The sequence below is a fragment of the Oncorhynchus mykiss genome, chromosome 5 (assembly GCF_057628025.1).
Source record: "Oncorhynchus mykiss isolate SJ-2025 chromosome 5, ASM5762802v1, whole genome shotgun sequence".
NCBI classification, from domain to species: domain Eukaryota; kingdom Metazoa; phylum Chordata; class Actinopteri; order Salmoniformes; family Salmonidae; genus Oncorhynchus; species Oncorhynchus mykiss.
The window spans coordinates 37,774,007-37,795,622 of NC_143026.1; the positions used below are offsets into that span (position 1 = coordinate 37,774,007).

A 21,616-nucleotide genomic window follows, 5' to 3' on the forward strand; every position below is an offset into this window, starting at 1 on the left:
GATGTGTTGTTGCCTCCACCTTCTTGCCCTTTGTGCTGTTGTCTGTGTCCAACAATGTTGTGCTGCTGCCATGTTGTGTTGCTACCATGTTGTTGTCATGTTGTGTTGCTACCATCCTGTGTTGTCATGTGTTGCTGCCATGCTATGTTGTTGTCTTAGGTCTCTCTTTATATAGTGTTGTGTTGTCTCTCTTGTCGTGATGTGTGTTTTGTCCTATATTTTTAATCCCAGCCCCCATCCCCGCAGGAGGCCTTTAGCCTTCTGTTAGGCCGTCATTGTAAATAAGAATTTGTTCTTAACTGACTTGCCTAGTTAAATAAAGGTTAAATAATATAAAAAACAAAATTGATGTTGTTCTCTAAAGCGCATAAAAATAACTTTGATGATTTAACCATATGTACTTTGGATGGTGTCCATACTAATCGTGTCCCTGCTTACAAATATCCGGGCATCTGGATAGATGAAAACTGTCTTTTAAAAAGCATATTGATAAGTTAGTAAAGAAGCTGGGAATATAAATGGCCTTCTTCTATAGAAATAGGTCCTGCCTCTCGCTAAATAGTAGAAAGCAGATTATTCAGTTGACGTTCTTATCAGTGCTAGACTATGGCGAAATCGTCTATGCGAACACAGCTCCCACCCCATTAAAGCCGGTAGATGCAGTTTATCACAGCACACTGCACTTTATTACAGGCGACAATTTTAGTACTCAGTGTATTCTCTACCAGAAAGTTGGTTGGCCCTCTTTGATGTCAAGTAGGTTGATACATTGCTATGTTTTCATGTATAAAGCCCTTTTACAAAAAGTCCTACTGTATCTAACATCATTACTAAACTTTAGACATTCGAGTCACCACCCCAGGTCTCACGGATGGCTAACTCTGGACATTCCTTTGGTCTCTACTGAGTTAGGTAAATCAGCTTTTCGTTTTCTTACACCTTATTTGTGGAACAATCTTCAAAATGTTGTTAAATTTGATGTTCTTTGGTGCCAATAAGGCAATTCAGAAAGCTCATTGAGGACCTTATTACTGATGAATGTGTTTTGATTACCGTTTTTTTCTTTCTGCTTGCATTCTATATTTTGATGTCTCTATTTGATGTAATTCAGGGCTAATCTGTAAAAGAGACCTTGGACTGTCACGTTCTGACCTTAGTTCTTTTGTTATGTCTTTGTTTTTGTATAGTCAGGGCGGGAGTTATGTGGGTTGTCTATGTTCCTTTTTCTATGTGGATTGTTTTTGTGTTTGGCCTGGTATGGTTCTCAATCAGAGGCAGGTGTCGTTAGTTGTCTCTGATTGAGAATCATACTTAGGTAGCCTTTTCCCACCTGTGTGGTGTGGGTGATATATTTTCTGTTCAGTGTTTTTTCAGCACCATTCAGGACTGTTCATTTGTCGTTTTATTGTTTTGGTTCAGTGTTCAATTACTTTATTAAAGAATATGGACACTTACCACGCTGTGCATTGGTCCTCCTCTTCTTCTACCTATGACAAACGTTACATGGTCTCAGTAAAATAAAGGTTAAATAAACAATTTATAAAAACCATAAGGAATTTAAAACGACATCATATGATACCCAAACTGAACAGATTGCAACACTGCATGAACTTCTTTTAAAACTTCACAACCACTTACTCTAGGAGGCGACAGCACTACTACAATGAATTGTGTGTTGACCTCTTGTGACTGGCATAAAACAAATGACCTCACATATGCATAGGATATTATATGAATTTGTTAGCACAGCTTTTACAGTACACTACCTCAACTCAAAGATTGTAATCCGTTGACAGTTATACCGTTTGTAAATGTATGGCAGTTAACCCACTGTTCATAGGCCGTCATTGAAAATAAGGATTTGTTCTTAACTGACCTGCCTAGTTTAAAAAAAAGGTTAAAAAAAAAAAATAATAATAATAAAATCCAAATATACAAATGAATATACCTGCAATGCTGTAATATATAATGTAGATACATCTGGTATCTGTGAACCCTGTGGGAGTGAGCTCAGAGAACAGACAAGGGTGAGCATTCACATACATTTAGATTTGGTATATCAAATAAAGCAATTCAGGTCTGAAAAACAAATCTGGGAAATGCAGTTGCTTCACAAAGAAAGAGCTGAGCACGTCATTTCCTCCAATGACAAATGCGTGGTTTCAGTCTTTTAAAACGTTTTTCAGGGGAGTGATCATGACTAGTCTGTGTCTAACACTTGGCCTGTGTGATTGTATGGGAAATGAGTGGTCATGTAAAGAATATGTGTCCTCAGCTGACCATATCACAAGCAGCAAGAAGTAAGTAAAATTACATTATAAAACCATTATTGCTATATTTCATATACGGTGAATAACTATTTATTCAACCATGTGGATACTGTACTGTACTTGCTGAAATGTCACATGTATTTATGGAACATCAATGTGCCGACATTAAATGAATGATGATGTGCAAATGTTGAATAATGTTTTTTTTTGTGTGTGTGTATGAATGATTGTACTCATATGCATAGGTGCAAACTAAGTATGTGTCGTCTCAACTTTTATTGTGTCCTTTACTCATTATATAGACATTTTAAATACTGTAACTGTTACCACAGCTACTTATCGCAATACATTTCATACTTCTATTTTAGATTGTCATGCAACTATGCTAAAGTCTGTGATATAGGTGTTAGTGTGGTGATTTTAATTGTCTCACCTTGCTTCTCAGCATTGCTCTCTCTGTTACTGGTTGCTGCCATTGATTCAGTGAGTGCTGGAGTAGTATGTAGGAAGCAACCGTGTGGGAGTTCCCTACAAAGAAGTTTGAAGCTAACCAAACTCATACACAAGGAATCTGTGGACCTCTTAAAAACATACGTAAGTCAAGGCATAATATTTGTTCAGTATTTTAACTGAGTAGTTTGAGACTTGAATGCTGATTGGCTGACAGCCGTGGTATATCAGACTGTATACCACGGAAATGACAAAACATGTATTTTTACTAATTACGTTGGTAACCAGTTTGAATGCTGATTGGCTGATTGGCTTAATTATAGCCTCGGGTGACATGTACAGTTGAAGTTGGAAGTTTACATACACTTAGGTTGGAGTTATTAAAACTTGTTTTTCAACCACTCCACAAATTTCTTGTTAGCAAACTATAGTTTTGGCAAGTCGTTTGGGACATCTACTTTGTGCAAGACACAAGTGTATGTAAACTTCTAACTCACTGGGAATGTGATGAAAGAAATAAAAGCAGATATAAATAATTCTCTCTGCTATCATTCTGACATTCTGACACATTCTTAAAATAAAGTGGTGATCCTAACTGACCTAAGACAGGGAATTGTTACTTGGATCAAATGTCAGGAATTGTGAAAAACTGAGTTTGAATGTATTTGGCTAAGGTGTATGTAAACTTCCAACTTCAACTGTATATTATGGAATCATCCACAGTCTAATGGGAAATGTAAAACTACTTTTAAGCTATTTTATGGCCAAATTATAATGGATTATAGGCTACCTGTTGGAGTTTGTAAAAGGGCTTCCAAGAACTTCCAGTAATTTGATGTTTTTTTCATTGATCTCCAGAAGCTCAGTCAAGGAGACATGTCAGAGCTGTTCTGCCAGATGTCAATCAACAACGTTCCTGACCCAAACATCTCTGGCCTTGACCCCTCAGAGCGGATGTTGAGCATCTACTCCCACTGTAAGGCTTTCCTACCACACCTGAAGAGGGTCACTGAGCAACAGACAGACTTACAGCCACCATCCTGCTCACTGCTGAGCAAACTCTCTACTGCCCATAACCGCACCAATGGTCTGGCCAACCAAATAAACTGCATTTACCAAACCCTCTTTCCAAACCTGCCCATCCCACCTGAACCTGTAGACGGACCGACTTCAGTACCCCCATCCCAGAACGTGTTCCAGCAGAAGGTCTATGGCTGTGTGGTTCTTAAGAGATTCAAGGCGTTCCTGTCACGGGTCACACGTGAACTAAGGACCCTAAAGAGCCAAGTGTGCACTAGGAGGATAACATTTGCAGACACAAATGCACTGTTCTGAGGCTGACCTTCTATTTATTTTATTTATTATTTATTGTACACTTGAAGGTATGGAGGCTTATTGCTGCCACTGAAAGAAAAAATGGCAGGCCAATATTTTTCAGTGGCAGCAATAATCCCCTGTGCATACCACGTCATTTGAACGTCGTCGTTTGTGTAAAGTTGGTTGAGATGTTAACCAATGAGATTTCAATCTTCATTCTTCCACTCAAAAAGACAGCCAGAATTCTGTTGTATTCCCAATGTGTTATCGATATGCTTTCCACCATCTAAAAGCGCAACCAAATTCCATTGAAAAACAATGTCAGATTATTATTTTTTTGTCATGTAAATGTATTATCGCTGCACTTTCAACCATTATATAGCACAACAAAGTTCAAATGGGAATAAAATGTCAGATATTTTGTATTTATGCAACAACTTAATGTGTTATCACTGTGCTTCATCTAATAGCGCAACCAAATGAAGTGTTTTGCAGCTGAGATTACATTAAAAGTACATAGTGCAAGCAATCAATGCTGTTTGAGATTTTGTGCAGATTCAAATAGCAATTGTGAAGATCTCCACTGACCTGGGACCTTTGCATACTATCTTGAACATGAATGCTTTCGATGATTATAGAAGACATTTATGGTTACAGTAACCTCAATGTGGCAGTGGATGTGTTGCTCATTTTAAGTTTGTATCAATACTGTTACATTCATTTGTAAGACAGCCTTAAATTCTGGCTTTGAACTGTATTGCCAGTTGTAAGTGATGCAACCAAATATCAACATTTGAAGGAAATGTATCTTCTGCTTGGATAGTTCCACCTGTTCCACTGACTTATTCTAGCTTTAATTCCAGTTAGTCTACAAATTCATAATTTATACACTACCTGTCAAAAGTTTTAGAACACCTATTCATTCAAGGGTTTTTCTGTATTTTTTAAAACTATGTTCTACATTGTAGAATAATAGTGAAGACATCAAAACTATGAAATAACACATATGAAATCATGTAGTAACCAAATAAGTGTTAAATAAATCAAAATACATTTTATATTTGAGATTTTTCAAATAGCCACCCTTAGCATTGATGACAGGTTTGCATACTCTTGGCATTCTCAAAACCAGCTTCGTGAGGTAGTCACCTGAAATAAATGTCAATTAACAGGTGTGCCTTCTTAAAAAGTTAATTTGTGGAATTTATTTCCTTCTTAATGCGTTTGAGCCAATTAGTTGTGCTGTGACAAGGTAGGGTGGTATACAGAAGATAGCCCTATTTGGTAAAAGACCAAGTCAATATTATGGAAAGAACAGCTCAAATATGCAAAGAGAAACGACAGTCCATCATTACTTTAAAACATGAAGGTCAGTCAATCTGGCAAATTTCAAGTGCAGTCACAAAAACCATCAAGCTCGGTGATGAAACTGGCTCTCATGAGGACCGCCACAAGAATAAAAGACCAAGAGTTACCTCTGCTGCAGAGGATAAGTTCATTAGAGTTACCAGCCTCAGAAATTGCAGCCCAAATAAATGCTTCATAGAGTTCAAGTAACAGACACATCTTAACATCAACTGTTAAGGGCTTGGTGGGACTATCATTTGTTTTTCAACAGGACAATAATCCAACACACCCCCAGGCTGTGTAAGGGCTACAGTGCCTTGCGAAAGTATTCGGCCCCCTTGAACTTTGCGACCTTTTGCCACATTTCAGGCTTCAAACATAAAGATATAAAACTGTATTTTTTTGTGAAGAATCAACAACAAGTGGGACACAATCATGAAGTGGAACGACATTTATTGGATATTTCAAACTTTTTTAACAAATCAAAAACTGAAAAATTGGGCGTGCAAAATTATTCAGCCCCTTAAGTTAATACTTTGTAGCGCCACCTTTTGCTGCGATTACAGCTGTAAGTCGCTTGGGGTATGTCTCTATCAGTTTTGCACATGGAGAGACTGACATTTTTCCCATTCCTCCTTGCAAAACAGCTCGAGCTCAGTGAGGTTGGATGGAGAGCATTTGTGAACAGCAGTTTTCAGTTCTTTCCACAGATTCTCGATTGGATTCAGGTCTGGACTTTGACTTGGCCATTCTAACACCTGGATATGTTTATTTTTGAACCATTCCATTGTAGATTTTGCTTTATGTTTTGGATCATTGTCTTGTTGGAAGACAAATCTCCGTCCCAGTCTCAGGTCTTTTGCAGACTCCATCAGGTTTTCTTCCAGAATGGTCCTGTATTTGGCTCCATCCATCTTCCCATCAATTTTAACCATCTTCCCTGTCCCTGCTGAAGAAAAGCAGGCCCAAACCATGATGCTGCCACCACCATGTTTGACAGTGGGGATGGTGTGTTCAGCTGTGTTGCTCTTACGCCAAACATAACGTTTTGCATTGTTGCCAAAAAGTTCAATTTTGGTTTCATCTGACCAGAGCACCTTCTTCCACATGTTTGGTGTGTCTCCCAGGTGGCTTGTAGCAAACTTTAAACAACACTTTTTATGGATATCTTTAAGAAATGGCTTTCTTCTTGCCACTCTTCCATAAAGGCCAGATTTGTGCAATATACGACTGATTGTTGTCCTATGGACAGAGTCTCCCACCTCAGTTGTAGATCTCTGCAGTTCATCCAGAGTGATCATGGGCCTCTTGGCTGCATCTCTGATCAGTCTTCTCCTTGTATGAGCTGAAAGTTTAGAGGGACGGCCAGGTCTTGGTAGATTTGCAGTGGTCTGATACTCCTTCCATTTCAATATTATCGCTTGCACAGTGCTCCTTGGGATGTTTAAAGCTTGGGAAATCTTTTTGTATCCAAATCCGGCTTTAAACTTCTTCACAACAGTATCTCGGACCTGCCTGGTGTGTTCCTTGTTCTTCATGATGCTCTCTGCGCTTTTAACGGACCTCTGAGACTATCACAGTGCAGGTGCATTTATACGGAGACTTGATTACACACAGGTGGATTGTATTTATCATCATTAGTCATTTAGGTCAACATTGGATCATTCAGAGATCCTCACTGAACTTCTGGAGAGAGTTTGCTGCACTGAAAGTAAAGGGGCTGAATAATTTTGCACGCCCAATTTTTCAGTTTTTGATTTGTTAAAAAAGTTTGAAATATCCAATAAATGTCGTTCCACTTCATGATTGTGTCCCACTTGTTGTTGATTCTTCACAAAAAAATACAGTTTTATATCTTTATGTTTGAAGCCTGAAATGTGGCAAAAGGTCGCAAAGTTCAAGGGGGCCGAATACTTTCGCAAGACACTGTATTTTACCAAGAACGAGTGTGACGGAGTGCTCTATCAGATGACCTTGGCCTCCACAATCCCCGGACCTCAACCATATTTATATGGTTTGGGATGAGTCAGACCACAGAAAAGCAGCAAGCAAGTGCTCAGCATATGTGGGAACTTCTTCAAAACTGTTGGAAAATAATTCCAGGTAAAGCTGGTTGAGATAATGCCAAGAGTGTGCCAAGCTGTCATCAAGGCAAAGGGTGGCTATTTGAAGAATCTCAAATATAAAATATATTTAGATTTGTTTAACACTTTTTTGCTTACAACATGATTCCATGTGTTATTTCATAGTTTTGATGTCTTCACTATCATTCTACATGTAGAAAATAGTACAACAATTAAGAAAAACCCTTGAATGAGTAGGTGTTCTAAAACTTTTGACCGGTAGTGTACAGTGCGGAGAACAAGTATTTGATACACTGCCGATTTTGCAGGTTGTCCTACTTACAAAGCATGTAGAGGTCTGTATTTTTATCATAGGTATATATCAACTGTGAGAGGCGGGAATCTAAAACAAAAATCCAGAAAATCACATTGTATGATTTTGAAAGAATTAATTAGCATTTTATTGCATTACATAAGTATTTGATACATTAGAAAAGCAGAACTTAATATTTGGTACAGAACCCTTTGTTTGCAATTACAGAGATCATACATTTCCTGTAGTTCTTGACCAGATTTGTACACACTGCAGTAGGGATTTTGGCCCACTCCTCCATACAGACCTTCTCCAGATCCTTCAGGTTTCGGGGCTGTCGCTGGGCAATACAGACTTTCAGCTCCCTCCAAAGATTTTCTATTGGGTTCAGGTCTGGAGACTGGCTAGGCCACTCCAGGACCTTGAGATGCTTCTTACGGAGCCACTCCTTAGTTGCCCTGGCTGTGTGTTTCGGGTCGTTGTCATGCTGGAAGACCCAGCCACAACCCATCTTCAATGCTCTTACTGAGGGAATGAGGTTGTTGGCCAAGATCTCGCGATACATGGCCCCATCCATCCTCCCCTCAATATGGTGCAGTAGTCCTGTCCCCTTTGCAGAAAAACATCCCCAAAGAATGATGTTAACACCTCCATGCTTCACGGTTGGGATAGTGTTCTTGGGGTTGTACTCATCCTTCTTCTTCCTCCAAACACGGCGAGTGGAGTTTAGACAAAAAAGCTCTATTTTTGTCTCATCAGACCACATGACCTTCTCCCATTCCTCCTCTGGATCATCCAGATGGTCATTGACAAACTTCAGATGGGCCTGGACATGACGGGTAGTGTGCTACTAATGCTTTTCTTTGAGACTGTGGTCCCAGGTCTCTTCAGGTCATTGACCAGGTCCTGCCATGTAGTTCTGGGCTGATCCCTCATCTTCTTCATCATCATTGATGCCCCACGAGGTGAGATCTTGCATGGAGCCCCAGACCGAGGGTGATTGACCGTCATCTTGAACTTCTTCCATTTTCTAATAATTGCGCCAACAGTTCTTGTCTTCTCACCAAGCTGCTTGCCTATTGTCCTGTAGCCCATCCCAGCCTTGTGCATGTCTACAATTTTATCCCTGATGTCCTTACACAGCTCTCTGGTCTTTGCCATTGTGGAGAGGTTGGAGTCTGTTTGATTCAGTGTGTGGACAGGTGTCTGTTATACAGGTAACAAGTTCAAACAGGTGCAGTTAATACAGGTAATGAGTGGAGAACAGGAAGGCTTCTTAAAGAAAAACTAACAGGTCTGTGAGAGCCGGAATTCTTACTGGTTGGTAGGTGATCAAATACTTATGTAATAGAATAAAATGCAAATTAATTACTTAAAAATCATACAATGTGATTTTCTGTATTTTTGTTTTAGATTCCGTCTCTCACAGTTGAAGTGTACCTATGATAAAAATTACAGACCTCTACATGCTTTGTAAGTAGGAAAACCTGCAAAATCGGCAGTGTATCAAATACTTGTTCTCCCCACTGTATGTTGGATTCACATCTCCATTTGAACCAAAAATCGAAGTTAAAGAATAGCACTAAATAACATCAAACTACACAGATGGAGCTATCCAAGCAGAAGATACATCTCCTTAAAATGTTTATATTTTGTGGCACTGACAGCTAAACATAATTCAATATCCAGTTTGTCTACAAATTAATAAATGATATGTTGGATTCACGTCTCCATCGTAACCAAAAATCTAAGTTAAAGATTAGGATTAAATCAAATCAAACTTCAAATGCATTTTAAATCAAGTTTGACCTGATTAAGTCCTATTCTTTAACTTAGATTTTTGGTTGAGCTGGCGACGTGAATCCAACATATGAATTATTGACTTTAAGGTTACATTTTAAATCTGCCAAAGCTTGAAACCCTAGGTGTATATCTATTGTCTATTTTTAGCTGAACCCTGGGTTGAATTTAAGCAATAGCTGTTGAAGACTTCGCACATGTTACACTGAGTGTACAAAACATTAAGAACACTTTCTAGTCGCGGAGGAATGGACTCTACAACGTTCTTAATGTTTTGCAAATAGTGTCATTAGTGATATACACTAAATAAAATAAAAAACATTAGGAACACCGCATGACATAGACTGACCAGGTGAATCCAGATTAAAGCTATGATCCCCTATTGATGTCACTTGTTAAATCAACTTCAATCAGTGTAGACTAAGGGGAGGAGACAGGTTAAAGAATGATTTTTAAGCCTTGAGACAATTGAGACATGGATTGTGTATATGTACCATTCAGAGGGGGAATGGGCAAGACAAAATATTTAGGTGTCTTTGAACGGAGTGTGGTAGTAGGTGCCAGGCGTACTGGTTTGAGTGTGTCAAGCACTGCAACGCCGCTGGGTTTTTCACGCTCAACAGTTTCTCGTGTGTATCAAGAATGGTCTACCACCCAAATGACATCCAGCCAACTTGACACAACTGTGGGAAGCATTGGAGTCAACATGGGTCAGCATCCCTGTGGAATGCTTTCGACACCTTGTCGAGTCCATGCCCTGACAAATTGAGCCTGTTCTGAGGGCAAAATGAGGTGAAACTCAATATTACGAAGGCGTTCCTAATATTTCGTACACTCAGTGTATAACAAAGTACGGTTACATTTAATTTGCTCTGTTAAACCTACCCTTTGGAATGACTTCAAGCAACAGTGAATCTATTTAGTTGTTAAGAGATCTCTTAATAATTATTCTCACAATAGCACATTGGTAATAGTCAGTGACAAATATCAAAGCTAAGCAGGGACAGCCTAAGTTAAAACCCTGGAAGGGAGACCAGATTGATAGCTGTAGATAAATTAACTACTATGTGCTGCCCAGATGTATTATTTCATTCTGATAGTGGATATAACGTTGAAGATCTGACATTGTTTCAAAGGTATAAATTCAACATATTTTATACAAGGTTGCCTATGCTGAAAATTGGTTACCATGATGACATAATCCTGTAGTTGAAATTTCACCCTTAAAACAACAGTTTATGTTGATTTTTTTTTTCAAATGTAATGTATTTTCCATGTAGATCCCACGTCACTATACGTTGACAAATTAAGTTGGACAAAGTTGATCCAACCAGTTTGTGCCAAGTAGGAAACTTCCATTGGGAGTATAATTAATGTACGCAGTTACAGTGGGGCAAAAAAGTTTTTAGTCAGCCACCAATTGTGCAAGTTCTCCCACTTAAAAAGATGAGAGATGCCTGTAATTTTCATCATAGGTACACTTCAACTATGACAGACAAAATGAGGGAAAAAATCCAGAAAATCACATTGTAGGATTTTTAATGAATTGATTTGCAAATTATGGTGGAAAATAAGTATTTGGTCACCTACAAACAAGCAAGATTTCTGGCTCTCACAGACCTGTAACTTCTTCTTTAAGAGGCTCCTCTGTCCTCCACTCGTTACCTGTATTAATGGCACCTGTTTGAACTTGTTATCAGTATAAAAGACACCTGTCCACAACCTCAAACAGTCACACTCCAAACTCCACTATGGCCAAGACCAAAGAGCTGTCAAAGGACACAAGAAACAAAATTGTAGACCTGCACCAGGCTGGGAAGACTGAACCTGCAATAGGTAAGCAGCTTGGTTTGAAGAAATCCACTGTGGGAGCAATTATTGGGAAATTGAAGACATACCAGACAACTGATAATCTCCCTCGATCTGGGACTCCACGCAAGATCTTACCCCATGGGGTCAAAATAATCACAAGAACGGTGAGCAAAAATCCCAGAACCACACGGGGGGACCTAGTGAATGACCTGCAGAGAGCTGGGAGCAAAGTAACAAAGCCTACCATCAGTAACACACTACGCCGCCAGGGACTCAAATCCTGCAGTGCCAGACGTGTCCCCCTGCTTAAGCCAGTACATGTCCAGGCCCGTCTGTAGTTTGCTAGAGAGCATTTGGATGATCCAGGAGAAGATTGGGAGAATGTCATATGGTCAGATGAAACCAAAATATAACTTTTTGGTAAAAACTCAACTCGTCGTGTTTGGAGGACAAAGAATGCTGAGTAGCATCCAAAGAACACCATACCTACTGTGAAGCATGGGGGTGGAAACATCATCCTTTGGGGCTGTTTTTCTGCAAAGGGACCAGGACGACTGATCTGTGTAAAGGAAAGAAAGAATGGGGCCATGTATCGTGAGATTTTGAGTGAAAACCTCCTTCCATCAGCAAGGGCATTGAAGATGAAACGTGGCTGGGTCTTTCAGCATGATAATGATCCCAAACACAACGCCCGGGCAACAAATTAGTGGCTTCGTAAGATGCATTTCAAGGTCCTGGAGTGGCCTAGCCAGTCTCCAGATCTCAACCCCATAGAAAATCTTTGGAGGGAGTTGAAAGTCTGTGTTGCCCAGCAACAGCCCCAAAACATCACTGCTCTAGAGGAGATCTGCATGGAGGAATGGGCCAAAATACCAGCAACAGTGTGTGAAAACCTTGTGAAGACTTACAGAAAACGTGTGACCTCTGTCATTGCCAACAAAGAGTATATAACAAAGTATTGAGATAAACTTTTGTTATTGACCAAATACTTATTTTCCACAATAATTTGCAAATAAATTCATTAAAAATCCTACAATGTGATTTTCTGGATTTTTTTTCTTCTCATTTTGTCTGTCATAGTTGAAGTGTACCTATGATGAAAATTACAGGCCTCTCTCATCTTTTTAAGTTGGAGAACTTGCACAATTGGTGGCTGACTAAATACTTTTTTGCCCCACTGTATATTATGTTTGTGTGGAGAATGTATTAACTCGTGTTAATATTGCTCTGCAGTATTTTTGTACAATAGGGTCATAAATACTGTGAGATTTTAAAATGAATTTCTTTTGATAAAATCTGAGTCACTTTTATAGTTTTGTAAGCTAATTTCACATAATGCTTTTCACAGGATGTGCTCAAGTAAAGTCTATGATGTTAACCTTACACTGCAAAAATTCAACCCAGTGGTCCAAACATGAGAGATTATTCTAAACCAGGAAGCAATTGAGACACTGAGTCTGTGATCTCATCTCACAATGACGCATGTCTTGAAGACAGCACAGCATCTGATTGGAAAGATTCTGTGAAACTGGCGGGCTTCTGTCTGGCCAGTCACAAGGTGTGGGTGTGTATGGGTCAGATTATCTGTGTGTTCTGGGGTGATGTGTTCATATAGATGTAATGATAATCTGCATTACAGCATATGAGGGAGATCTGTACTGGCGCGCAATACAAGAGTTCCATGATTATTCAAACATTCGATGTCAAACTAATTATCAATGGACTGTCAGTTTACATGATCAGGTGCCAATTACAACCAAAGTATGTTGTGAGTGTTACTTGGGTGGATAACGGTTGTTAAGTAAACGTGTTGGCAGTTGACATGAATGAATGAATGAATGTAACAGTTTGGTAACAGTGAGCATATGTCGAAAACAATCCAAATAAGCAGTACAGACAAATACCATCAGAAATATTCTAGGCTTTCCTTAGATCACGAGCTCATGCAAAACTGGAAGTTGAGGAGGGATACACTCTAGGTCATGAATCAAGTTCCCTGTTTTAACCCAGAACTTTATTTAAAGAGACAAGTGGGTAAGTCTGAGCAACATCTGAAATCCTAAAACATCATTGGAATAAAAGGTCATTAACATAGATTCCCTTTGGGATTGAAACAGACTTGATAATCATCCTTTTTAGGTGAACCTAAGCTTTCTATTTATCATGTTATTTTCTATATCCAAGATGAGGTGAAAGGTCATATATATATACAGGGAAAATGGGAGGATGATGAAAGCTGCTACAGTCAGCTAAAAGTCAGTCAGCTCACAAAGAACAGACAGAAAAACTCCCTTCAGATAAATTTGGCAAATTTTATGGGAGAACCAGGAAGTCTGCAGGAGTATTCCCCTTTGGGAGTTGTTTATGTAAATGTAATGTACTGTGCTGAAAACAAATAAAAGCAAATTACAGTCAACGATGGTAAATCATTGTTCATTTACAAGAATGCATGCACAATACAATTAGGTCAGTATGTTCAAGTTTCAACTTTAATTGTCCCAGAGGGAAATTGGTTTTGCAGCAAAGGAGAATTAAAAACAACATTGAACAAACAATATAAAATCCACATGGATTACAATGACAGACAGTTCTAGTGAATACAATGGTCTAGCTGGTCCATCAATACTAATAGCCATCAATTCTAATATATACAGTAGGCCTACTAGTGACCAACATTATCAGAAGCACAAAAGTACAGTGAGCCAAAGTTGTCTAATAAGTAAAGTGTTCTATATTCCCTATATTAGGTCATCATGTCAACATCTTGTGCTGACAAAACCCCAAAAACAACGGCAACATCACCTTCATCATCATCAACAACATTTTACCATCATCATCCTCAAAATCACCCCTAGCCTACCTCATTATCTTCCCTATATTCACAAGGGAAATGGCTATTGTGGTGACAGAGTGCTTGTACCTATTAGTATTAACAGTGGGGAATCTACACCGGGAGACAGAGGGTAGGACCTGGAACTCAAGGTGTAGGGGATGGGCACAGTCAGACAGGATGGATTCTGCCTTCATCACCACTTATCTGTTCTCTTGTACAGGTCAGACAGACTACTCTGCTGGACTTTCCTGCCCACTTTTAGCTATCATTGTGCCAAGATACTTGTAGTTGTCTACACTGTCCTGTCCTTTGATGATAATGTTCTGTAGGTAGGGGGACTTCCGTGTCAGTTCTCGTACTGGCTACGACAACCATCAGTGTACAGGGTATAGAGGAGTGATGAGAAGACAGATCCCTGGGGTGAGCCTGTTGATGATGACAGCTCCCCTGACAGGCATCCATTCACCCTCACGCTCTGGGTTCTGCTGGTTAGAAAGTTGAGGTCCAACCCACTACATGAGAGTCTACACCAAAAGCATTAGTGAGTTGGTTCACAAACAGATGGGGATGAATGGTGTTAAAAGCAGATGAGAAATCAACAAATAAAACATTTCCATTCGTTTTTTTTTTCCTACCCTAGATGTTTGCACAGAAGGTCAGTTAGGGTGACAGTAGCATCCTGTACACCCCACTTAGCCTTATATGCAAACTGAAACAGATCAAGAAGGTGCTGTGTCTTGTCCAGAAGCGCTTTCTTAATCAGTTTCTCAAAGGACGTAATGACCAAGGAAGTCAAGGTGACTGGTCTGTAGTCGTTAAAAACCTTTGGGTGGTTGTTCTTGGCGACTGGTATCACAGTAGACTGTTTCCATAGATTTGGCACCCTCTGCTGGCTGAGCGACTTAAAGACATAATTAAAGATAGGGCCTAGTTTCTCTGCACAGGAGGTGAGCAGACGGCTGCCTATATTGTCTGGTCCGGGGTAAAACTCCTGTGCCAGTTGATTGTCAGAATTAAAGCCATCTAGTGACACCTTTAAAAAAAATGTTATTATCCCCACAATAGTTTTCATACTATCCCAGGCAGAGACTAAATTGTTACCAAGTTCTCTTTCAATTGTTTCCTTGTACACCTGTTTAGCTCTCCTGAAGGTTTCCATACTAACATTTATCTTACTGTTTAACAGACTTTCTAATCCAGGACTTAATATTGGGGTACGTAAACCTTCACAACATTATCTGGGATGACTACATCTTCACAATATGAAACCCAGGAGCTAACAGCATCAGTGAGATCGTCAATATCAGCACGACTCTTTAAGCATGTCCCAGTCTGTACACTCATTCAATACACCCCTGAAGGGTCAGGGAGGAATCTCAGTTCAGTTCTTAATCCGCTATGTAAGCACTTTACCCCTCCACAGGGCTGTGCGATACACCGGCATAAGGGCAATGCAGTTGTTGTCAGCTGTGCCCATTACTGGGGTAGGGGGGGATTTATACGCTCCCTTAAAATAACCGTAACATAAGACCAGGATGTTGTTATTTCTGATGGGCATGTGACGTACTGATGAAAAGTCCCCAAGGATGATGTTCGGGTCATCTGGAAATTTAGTTTGTAATTTCTGCGTCGCCTGGAGTATTACTCTCATTTGCCTTCGGGTGAATGCAAACAACAGTGAGAAATATTTAAGGAAATTCCTGGGGCAGATGGTGGCGGCCCAAACACACGTATAGCAGTTCGTCATCCTTCGTGCATAGTTTTCCCCTAAACAGTAGGCTACAGTTTTGTACCAGCGCTCATTCACATAAAGACACTCCACCACCCAGTGTCTTACCGGTAACCTCGGTAACCTCGGGCCTCTCGGTCCAAGCATATAGGTGCCCCAAACCAGTCAATCACCAACTCACAGTCCAAGTCCATATTCTTAAACCATGTCTGTGTAAGAGACAGAATACAGGCATTTCTGAATTCATGTTGGAAACTAACATGGGCTTGCAGTTCATCAGTTTTGCGAAGAGACTGGGCATTTTCTAGAATGATAGAAGGCAGGAGAATGCGTGACAGATTGGCGCTTTGCCCTTTCCCGGACTCCACTCTTCCCCTGCTTTCTCATGTTGCGGTGTAGCCCGCCAGCAGCCTGCTGGTAGAATCCCATTGACCATTATTATAATCAAATGCATCAAGGTTTGGGTAGATTAGATCCAAGGGAGGATTGGCATTCTGGGGATTATTCCATTGGAGAAGAACACTTCCTGCTGTACTGGATCCATTGATTAAGAATGGGGAAGTTCTTGAAAAATTTGTGCCAGGTGAAACCCCGTCCACTATAAAAACAACGCTGCTAACGCCATGTTCCCGAAAGGAAATAGAGGAAGAGTTCAACACTGCTCTTTCTATTTCATTGATCTACTAGGTCATTGTATTCAGTGATTTAAAACAGATGATCTAAAACTGGTCAAATGCAAAATAACAAACACAGACAGGGAAACACTTTGCGGCTGGTCGCTGCAAGAGCATGATGACCATGAGAGTACAACCTGAGTTGAATGGAAACTAGTTTAGATGGGCAGTGAGGTCTGTGGTGTGTTTGTCATGTTTGGCTAAGGTAAGGGTGACCACCCTCACCACAGCATAAACACTATGACTGAGGGAGTAATGATTTAACTGATGTCTGGGAAAAACAGTATATGAGGTATGTGAAAGTTGATGGTTTGTGAGAAGGTTAATTACATAAATGCACTTTGATGTTGATTAAGCTCAAAGCAAATTCAAGTTTCATTCTTGATCTCTCTCCAAGGATGTACGAGAGTTTAAAAAAAATGCTGCAATTCCTACATCATCATTCAAATTAATACCAAAATCATACACATGTTCTATTTTAATGTTATCCCAATAAAAAGAGAAGGTCACATCATTTACGTTATTCCTCGCTACAATAACATCCCAAAAAAGGAATGAAAATATTTTATTTTACAGTACAAACATACAGTATATGGATGTATGTATATTCAAATACAAAGACAGCTAACATGCGTAGCTAACATTCATATATGGGGGATAACATTGTTCCCATTTCTAACAGTCAACAAATGCTTGTCTGTGTAAGTTTCATTCTTTGTAAAAGTCGGATGCACATTTGACTTGAAAGAACAATCTTCAATATCAGGAGGGTGTTGCCATAGCTCAAGTACATTTGCAGTATGCTATACTGTATACCAGTATGCTAGGCTGGTCAGTCAAACATCACAACGGCAATAAGTACTTTGTTTCTATTGGTCAGTAACTTGTTAATGCATATGGAAATCTAACCTTTGATTCCAAATTGATGGCAGTGGCAGCACAACAATTTTGGTGTGCATGATGGTATAGACAGAAGCCGCATGCTCTTGGTTTTCCTTGTGCAATTTGTTTTTGCTCATTCCACACAGTGCCATAGATACAGTATAATAGGAGATGAATTGCATGCACTTTAATCATAGCGCTGCATGATTGGCTATTGCTTTATTGCGATATTATTACTGGTTTATTGCTTTGCTATTGAATTGATTATTGTTTGATAACATTTAGTGCATTGTTTATATTCTTGCATAAAAAGGTATGTTGTGACAGATACAGGTTGTCATTAAAACTGCATGCTAAATTCATAACATACCAACTGTTAATCTGTGTATATTTGCATAGTTACTCATTCATATTTTCAATGCAGTCCATTTGTAAAAACATAACAGTGTCAGAAGCTACTAGACAGTAGAAGCTTAAATCTTCCCCCGATCAAAAGCTCATAACAACCCAAAACCAAACCACAAACAGAGCTTTCTAATAGTTTGTCAGTGTACTTAGTCAGCGACGTGCAGTCAGGGTAGGCCCTGTTGACCCTGTGATAATGAAAAGCCAAATAAAAAAAACTAATTGTATAAAACATTTTCATTCTTTTTTTTGTTCATGTTTTTTCTCAGTGAATCTGGTGTTTTTTATGCAAAACCCAGGAAAGGCGCTAGGATATTCATGCCTTCCTCCAGTCACTGTTAATAGACAGGGTCAGCTTAGGCATCGCTGCTTTGCCTAGCTTGAAGTATCTTCATGTGTTGTATTGAGCCGATTTCATATTTTACGGATGCGTATTGCCTAAACATGTTGTGTGGGTATTGCCTGGGGTAAACTGTGCATTTGGACATGTCTACATAATTTGACGCTCACACCGCTTGAACTGAACAAAGCTAGCTAACTAGCAAAAATAACCTGACAAATTGACACTCTACTGCGCCTCAAACAATTTGAAATAATGGAACGCACTGTTTAGAGGGTTCAAAGAGTGGAATGTCAACTAAAATGAAAGTTAAGACCATATAGAGGCAGCATACATGATCTCTACAAGACGTGGCATGACAGGTGTCATGTGTCAGGCAGGCGAAAAGTGAGTACTGGGCTGTACCAATTAGGACGTTTTACCCCGACTTTTAGACATCTTGGACATTTGCTTTAGCTTTGTGGACGTAATGGGAATTACTTTTTGAGTCAATGTGAAATTGGAACCGAAGGAGGCCTTGGAGATGTGTATCCCACACGACCGTTTGAATGCATTTTTCAGTCATTTCGATTGTTGATATAAACATTTTGTTATTTATTATTTATTATATACGTGTGTGTGTGTAATAATATTTCACATGGTAATATTATTGTGTGTGTGTGTGTGTTTGTGCGAGAAGCACATTGGAAGAATTGTAAATCCATTGTGAAAGGCGATGGAGTTAGTGTTGCAAATTAATCGGATGAAATGTGTCCATATATTGGTCTTTTAGTGCCACCTACCAGTTGTAACTGTGGATGCTAGATAGGTCTATTTTTGAGTTGAGCAGTGCATCATTTTGTCAGATGATATGAAATATGTCGCAATCGTATCTTGGCTACATAGGTATTTACATTTGTGACTCGTTTCAGTTAACTAGGCGTATGTTGTGTGTCACTACTTCACAGGAGTGGCATTTGAATGTTTACATTTTTTTAATCAAAATGTGTTTTTGGGCAGAAATGCCTTCTGGGACATGTGAACTTTCATGTGCCTTAATAACAAACTTGTATGCAATCTGTAAATACGAAATACAATTGTTAAATTACGAGCTTAGTTGGTTTAGCCACGGAAAAAGCCAGGAACCTTCCCGCTAGCCAGGATTGGCTGAGATAATGGATGGACTGGACATTCCGAGAGATGAGTTCAGATTGTTCTGCCATGTAGCACACTTCTGTCTATAACATAAGCTGCTCAGTATGTGTAGGTAATCCTTTCTAACGCAACTTTTTTTAAAGATATCACGAAGAACTACAAAAGTGTTGCTAATGCGCTCCACTTTCTGGAGGACCACGTTTTGAAATCAGTGGAATGTCCGGTGAATGCAGAGTATGATAGCTAAGGAGAAGGAAATTCTGCCGTTTGATAGCAAATATGCGGAGGGAGTCAAAAATAGAACACACAGAAGGATGTTGTATAAAACACCAGTATCCGGATTACATCTTCAAACTAAGAGAAACTATGGCATTCGTGAGAGGGAGAAGCATTCATCCATGTACATGGGTAAGAGAGTCTAGCTAGCTACATTTTCAGAAATGAACTGTTTCTAATTTTGTCAGAAAGTAATTTTCATTGCAAGTTAAAGTGTACTGTTAGCTAGCTAGCTAACGTTAGCTGGCTGGCTCACTAGGTTACGTTACATGTATGATCTGTGTAGTAATATTATTTGTATCTAAGAGCCATTTGCATCGCTAGTTATAGCCTAATGTTAGCGAGCTAACTAATATTGAACCTAGTTGGCTAGTTTTTAGCTACCAGCAGATTCATGCAGGGTAGTAACGTTATGAGTTGGGATTATGGTTTATTGTTTAACTAGTTAGCTACATGTCTAAACAAAAAACTCCACTATGCAAGTAATCATTTCACTGTACCGTTTACACCTTCTGTATCCTGTGCATGTGACAAGTAAACTTTGATTTTATTTGATAAAGTGTGCGTTTACAAGAGACGGTAAGGTGAAGAACAAAATGACCTGCACCAAAGTCAAATTAGGATATAACATTAGGCCAATGAGACAGTGTTCGAGTTCTAAAATTCTCCAGTAGAATGCCCTGCTTTTATTTTGTCACACTCACAACCTTAACCTTTCTGATCTCCCCATCCCGGATCCGGGTTCGTGAATACAGACTCAAGCTCATTACCATAACGCAACGTTAACTATTCATGAAAATCGCAAATGAAATGAAATAAATATGCTAGCTCTCAAGCTTAGCCTTTTGTTAACAACACTGTCATCTCAGATTTTCAAAATATGCTTCTCAACCATTGCAAAACAATCATTTGTGTAACAGTATTGATGGCTAACGTAGCATTTAGCATTAGCATTCAGCTGGCAACATTTACACAAAAAAACAGAAAAGCATTCAAAAAAATCATTTACCTTTGAAGAACTTCAGATGTTTTCATTGAGGAGACTCTCAGATAGCAAATGTTCAGTTTTTCCTGAAAGATTATTTGTTTAGGACAAATCGCCCCGTTTTCTGCGTCACGTTTAGCTATGAAAAAACCCCTGTATCCAGGATTGTGTAAATCTATCAGCAAGCTCATTAGCATAACACAACGTTAACTATTTATGAAAATCGCAAATGAAATGAAATAAATATGCCATCTCTCAAGCTTAGCCTTTTGTAAACAACACTGTCATCTCAGATTTTCAAAATATGCTTCTCAACCATAGGAAAACAATCATTTGTGTAAAAGTAGCTAGCTAGAGTTAGCATTTCGCGTTAGCATTTAGCGTTAGCATTAGCGTTAGCATCCAGCACGCAACATTAACAAAAACATAAAAGCCTTCAAATAAAATCATTTACCTTTGAAGAACTTCTGATGTTTTCAATGAGGATACTCTCAGTTAGATAGCAGATGCTCAGTTTTTCCAAAAAGATTCCTTGTGTATTAGAAATAGCTCCGTTTTATACATCACATTTGGCTACCAAAAAAAATCCATAAATTCAGTCCTCAAAACGCAAACTTTTTTCCAAATTAACTCCATAATATCGACTGAAAACATGGCAAACGTTGTTTAGAATCAATCCTCAAGGTGTTTTTCACATATCTCTTCATTGATACATCGTTCTTGGAAACATGCTTTCTCTCCTGAATCCCAGGAGAAAATGCCTGCACCTGAAGATTACGCACAAATTTAGACAAAGGACACCGGGCGGACCTCTGGAAAATGTAGTCTCTTATGGCCAATCTTCCAATGATATGCCTACAAATACGTCACAATGCTGCTAAGACCTTGGGCGAACGACAGAAAGTGTAGGCTCATTCCTTGCGCAATCACAGCCATATAAGGAGAGAATGGAAAACAGAGCTTCAGAAATTCTGCTAATTCCTGGG

At 39.2% G+C, this 21,616-nt stretch overlaps 1 protein-coding gene across 1 annotated transcript; it reads left to right on the top strand.

Annotated features, from left to right (window-relative positions):
- Positions 1 to 2,197: 2,197 nt before the first annotated feature.
- m17 (IL-6 subfamily cytokine M17) lies at positions 2,198 to 4,566 on the top strand. Its single transcript, NM_001195170.1, has 3 exons — positions 2,198 to 2,300; positions 2,716 to 2,864; positions 3,579 to 4,566. The coding sequence occupies exons 1-3, from the start codon at positions 2,243 to 2,245 to the stop codon at positions 4,053 to 4,055; spliced, it is 684 nt and encodes a 227-aa protein (NP_001182099.1). The 5' UTR covers positions 2,198 to 2,242; the 3' UTR covers positions 4,056 to 4,566.
- Positions 4,567 to 21,616: the final 17,050 nt, after the last annotated feature.

What these genes read in the sequence shown, in the direction of transcription:
- m17 (NM_001195170.1), top strand. Translation starts at nt 2,243, where the DNA reads ATGAGTGGTCATGTAAAGAATATGTGTCCTCAGCTGACCATATCACAA. An exon ending in CATATCACAAGCAGCAAGAA is followed by an intron (nt 2,301 to 2,715) that starts GTAAGTAAAATT and finishes CTTGCTTCTCAG; the next exon opens with CATTGCTCTCTCTGTTACTG. An exon ending in TGGACCTCTTAAAAACATAC is followed by an intron (nt 2,865 to 3,578) that starts GTAAGTCAAGGC and finishes ATTGATCTCCAG; the next exon opens with AAGCTCAGTCAAGGAGACAT.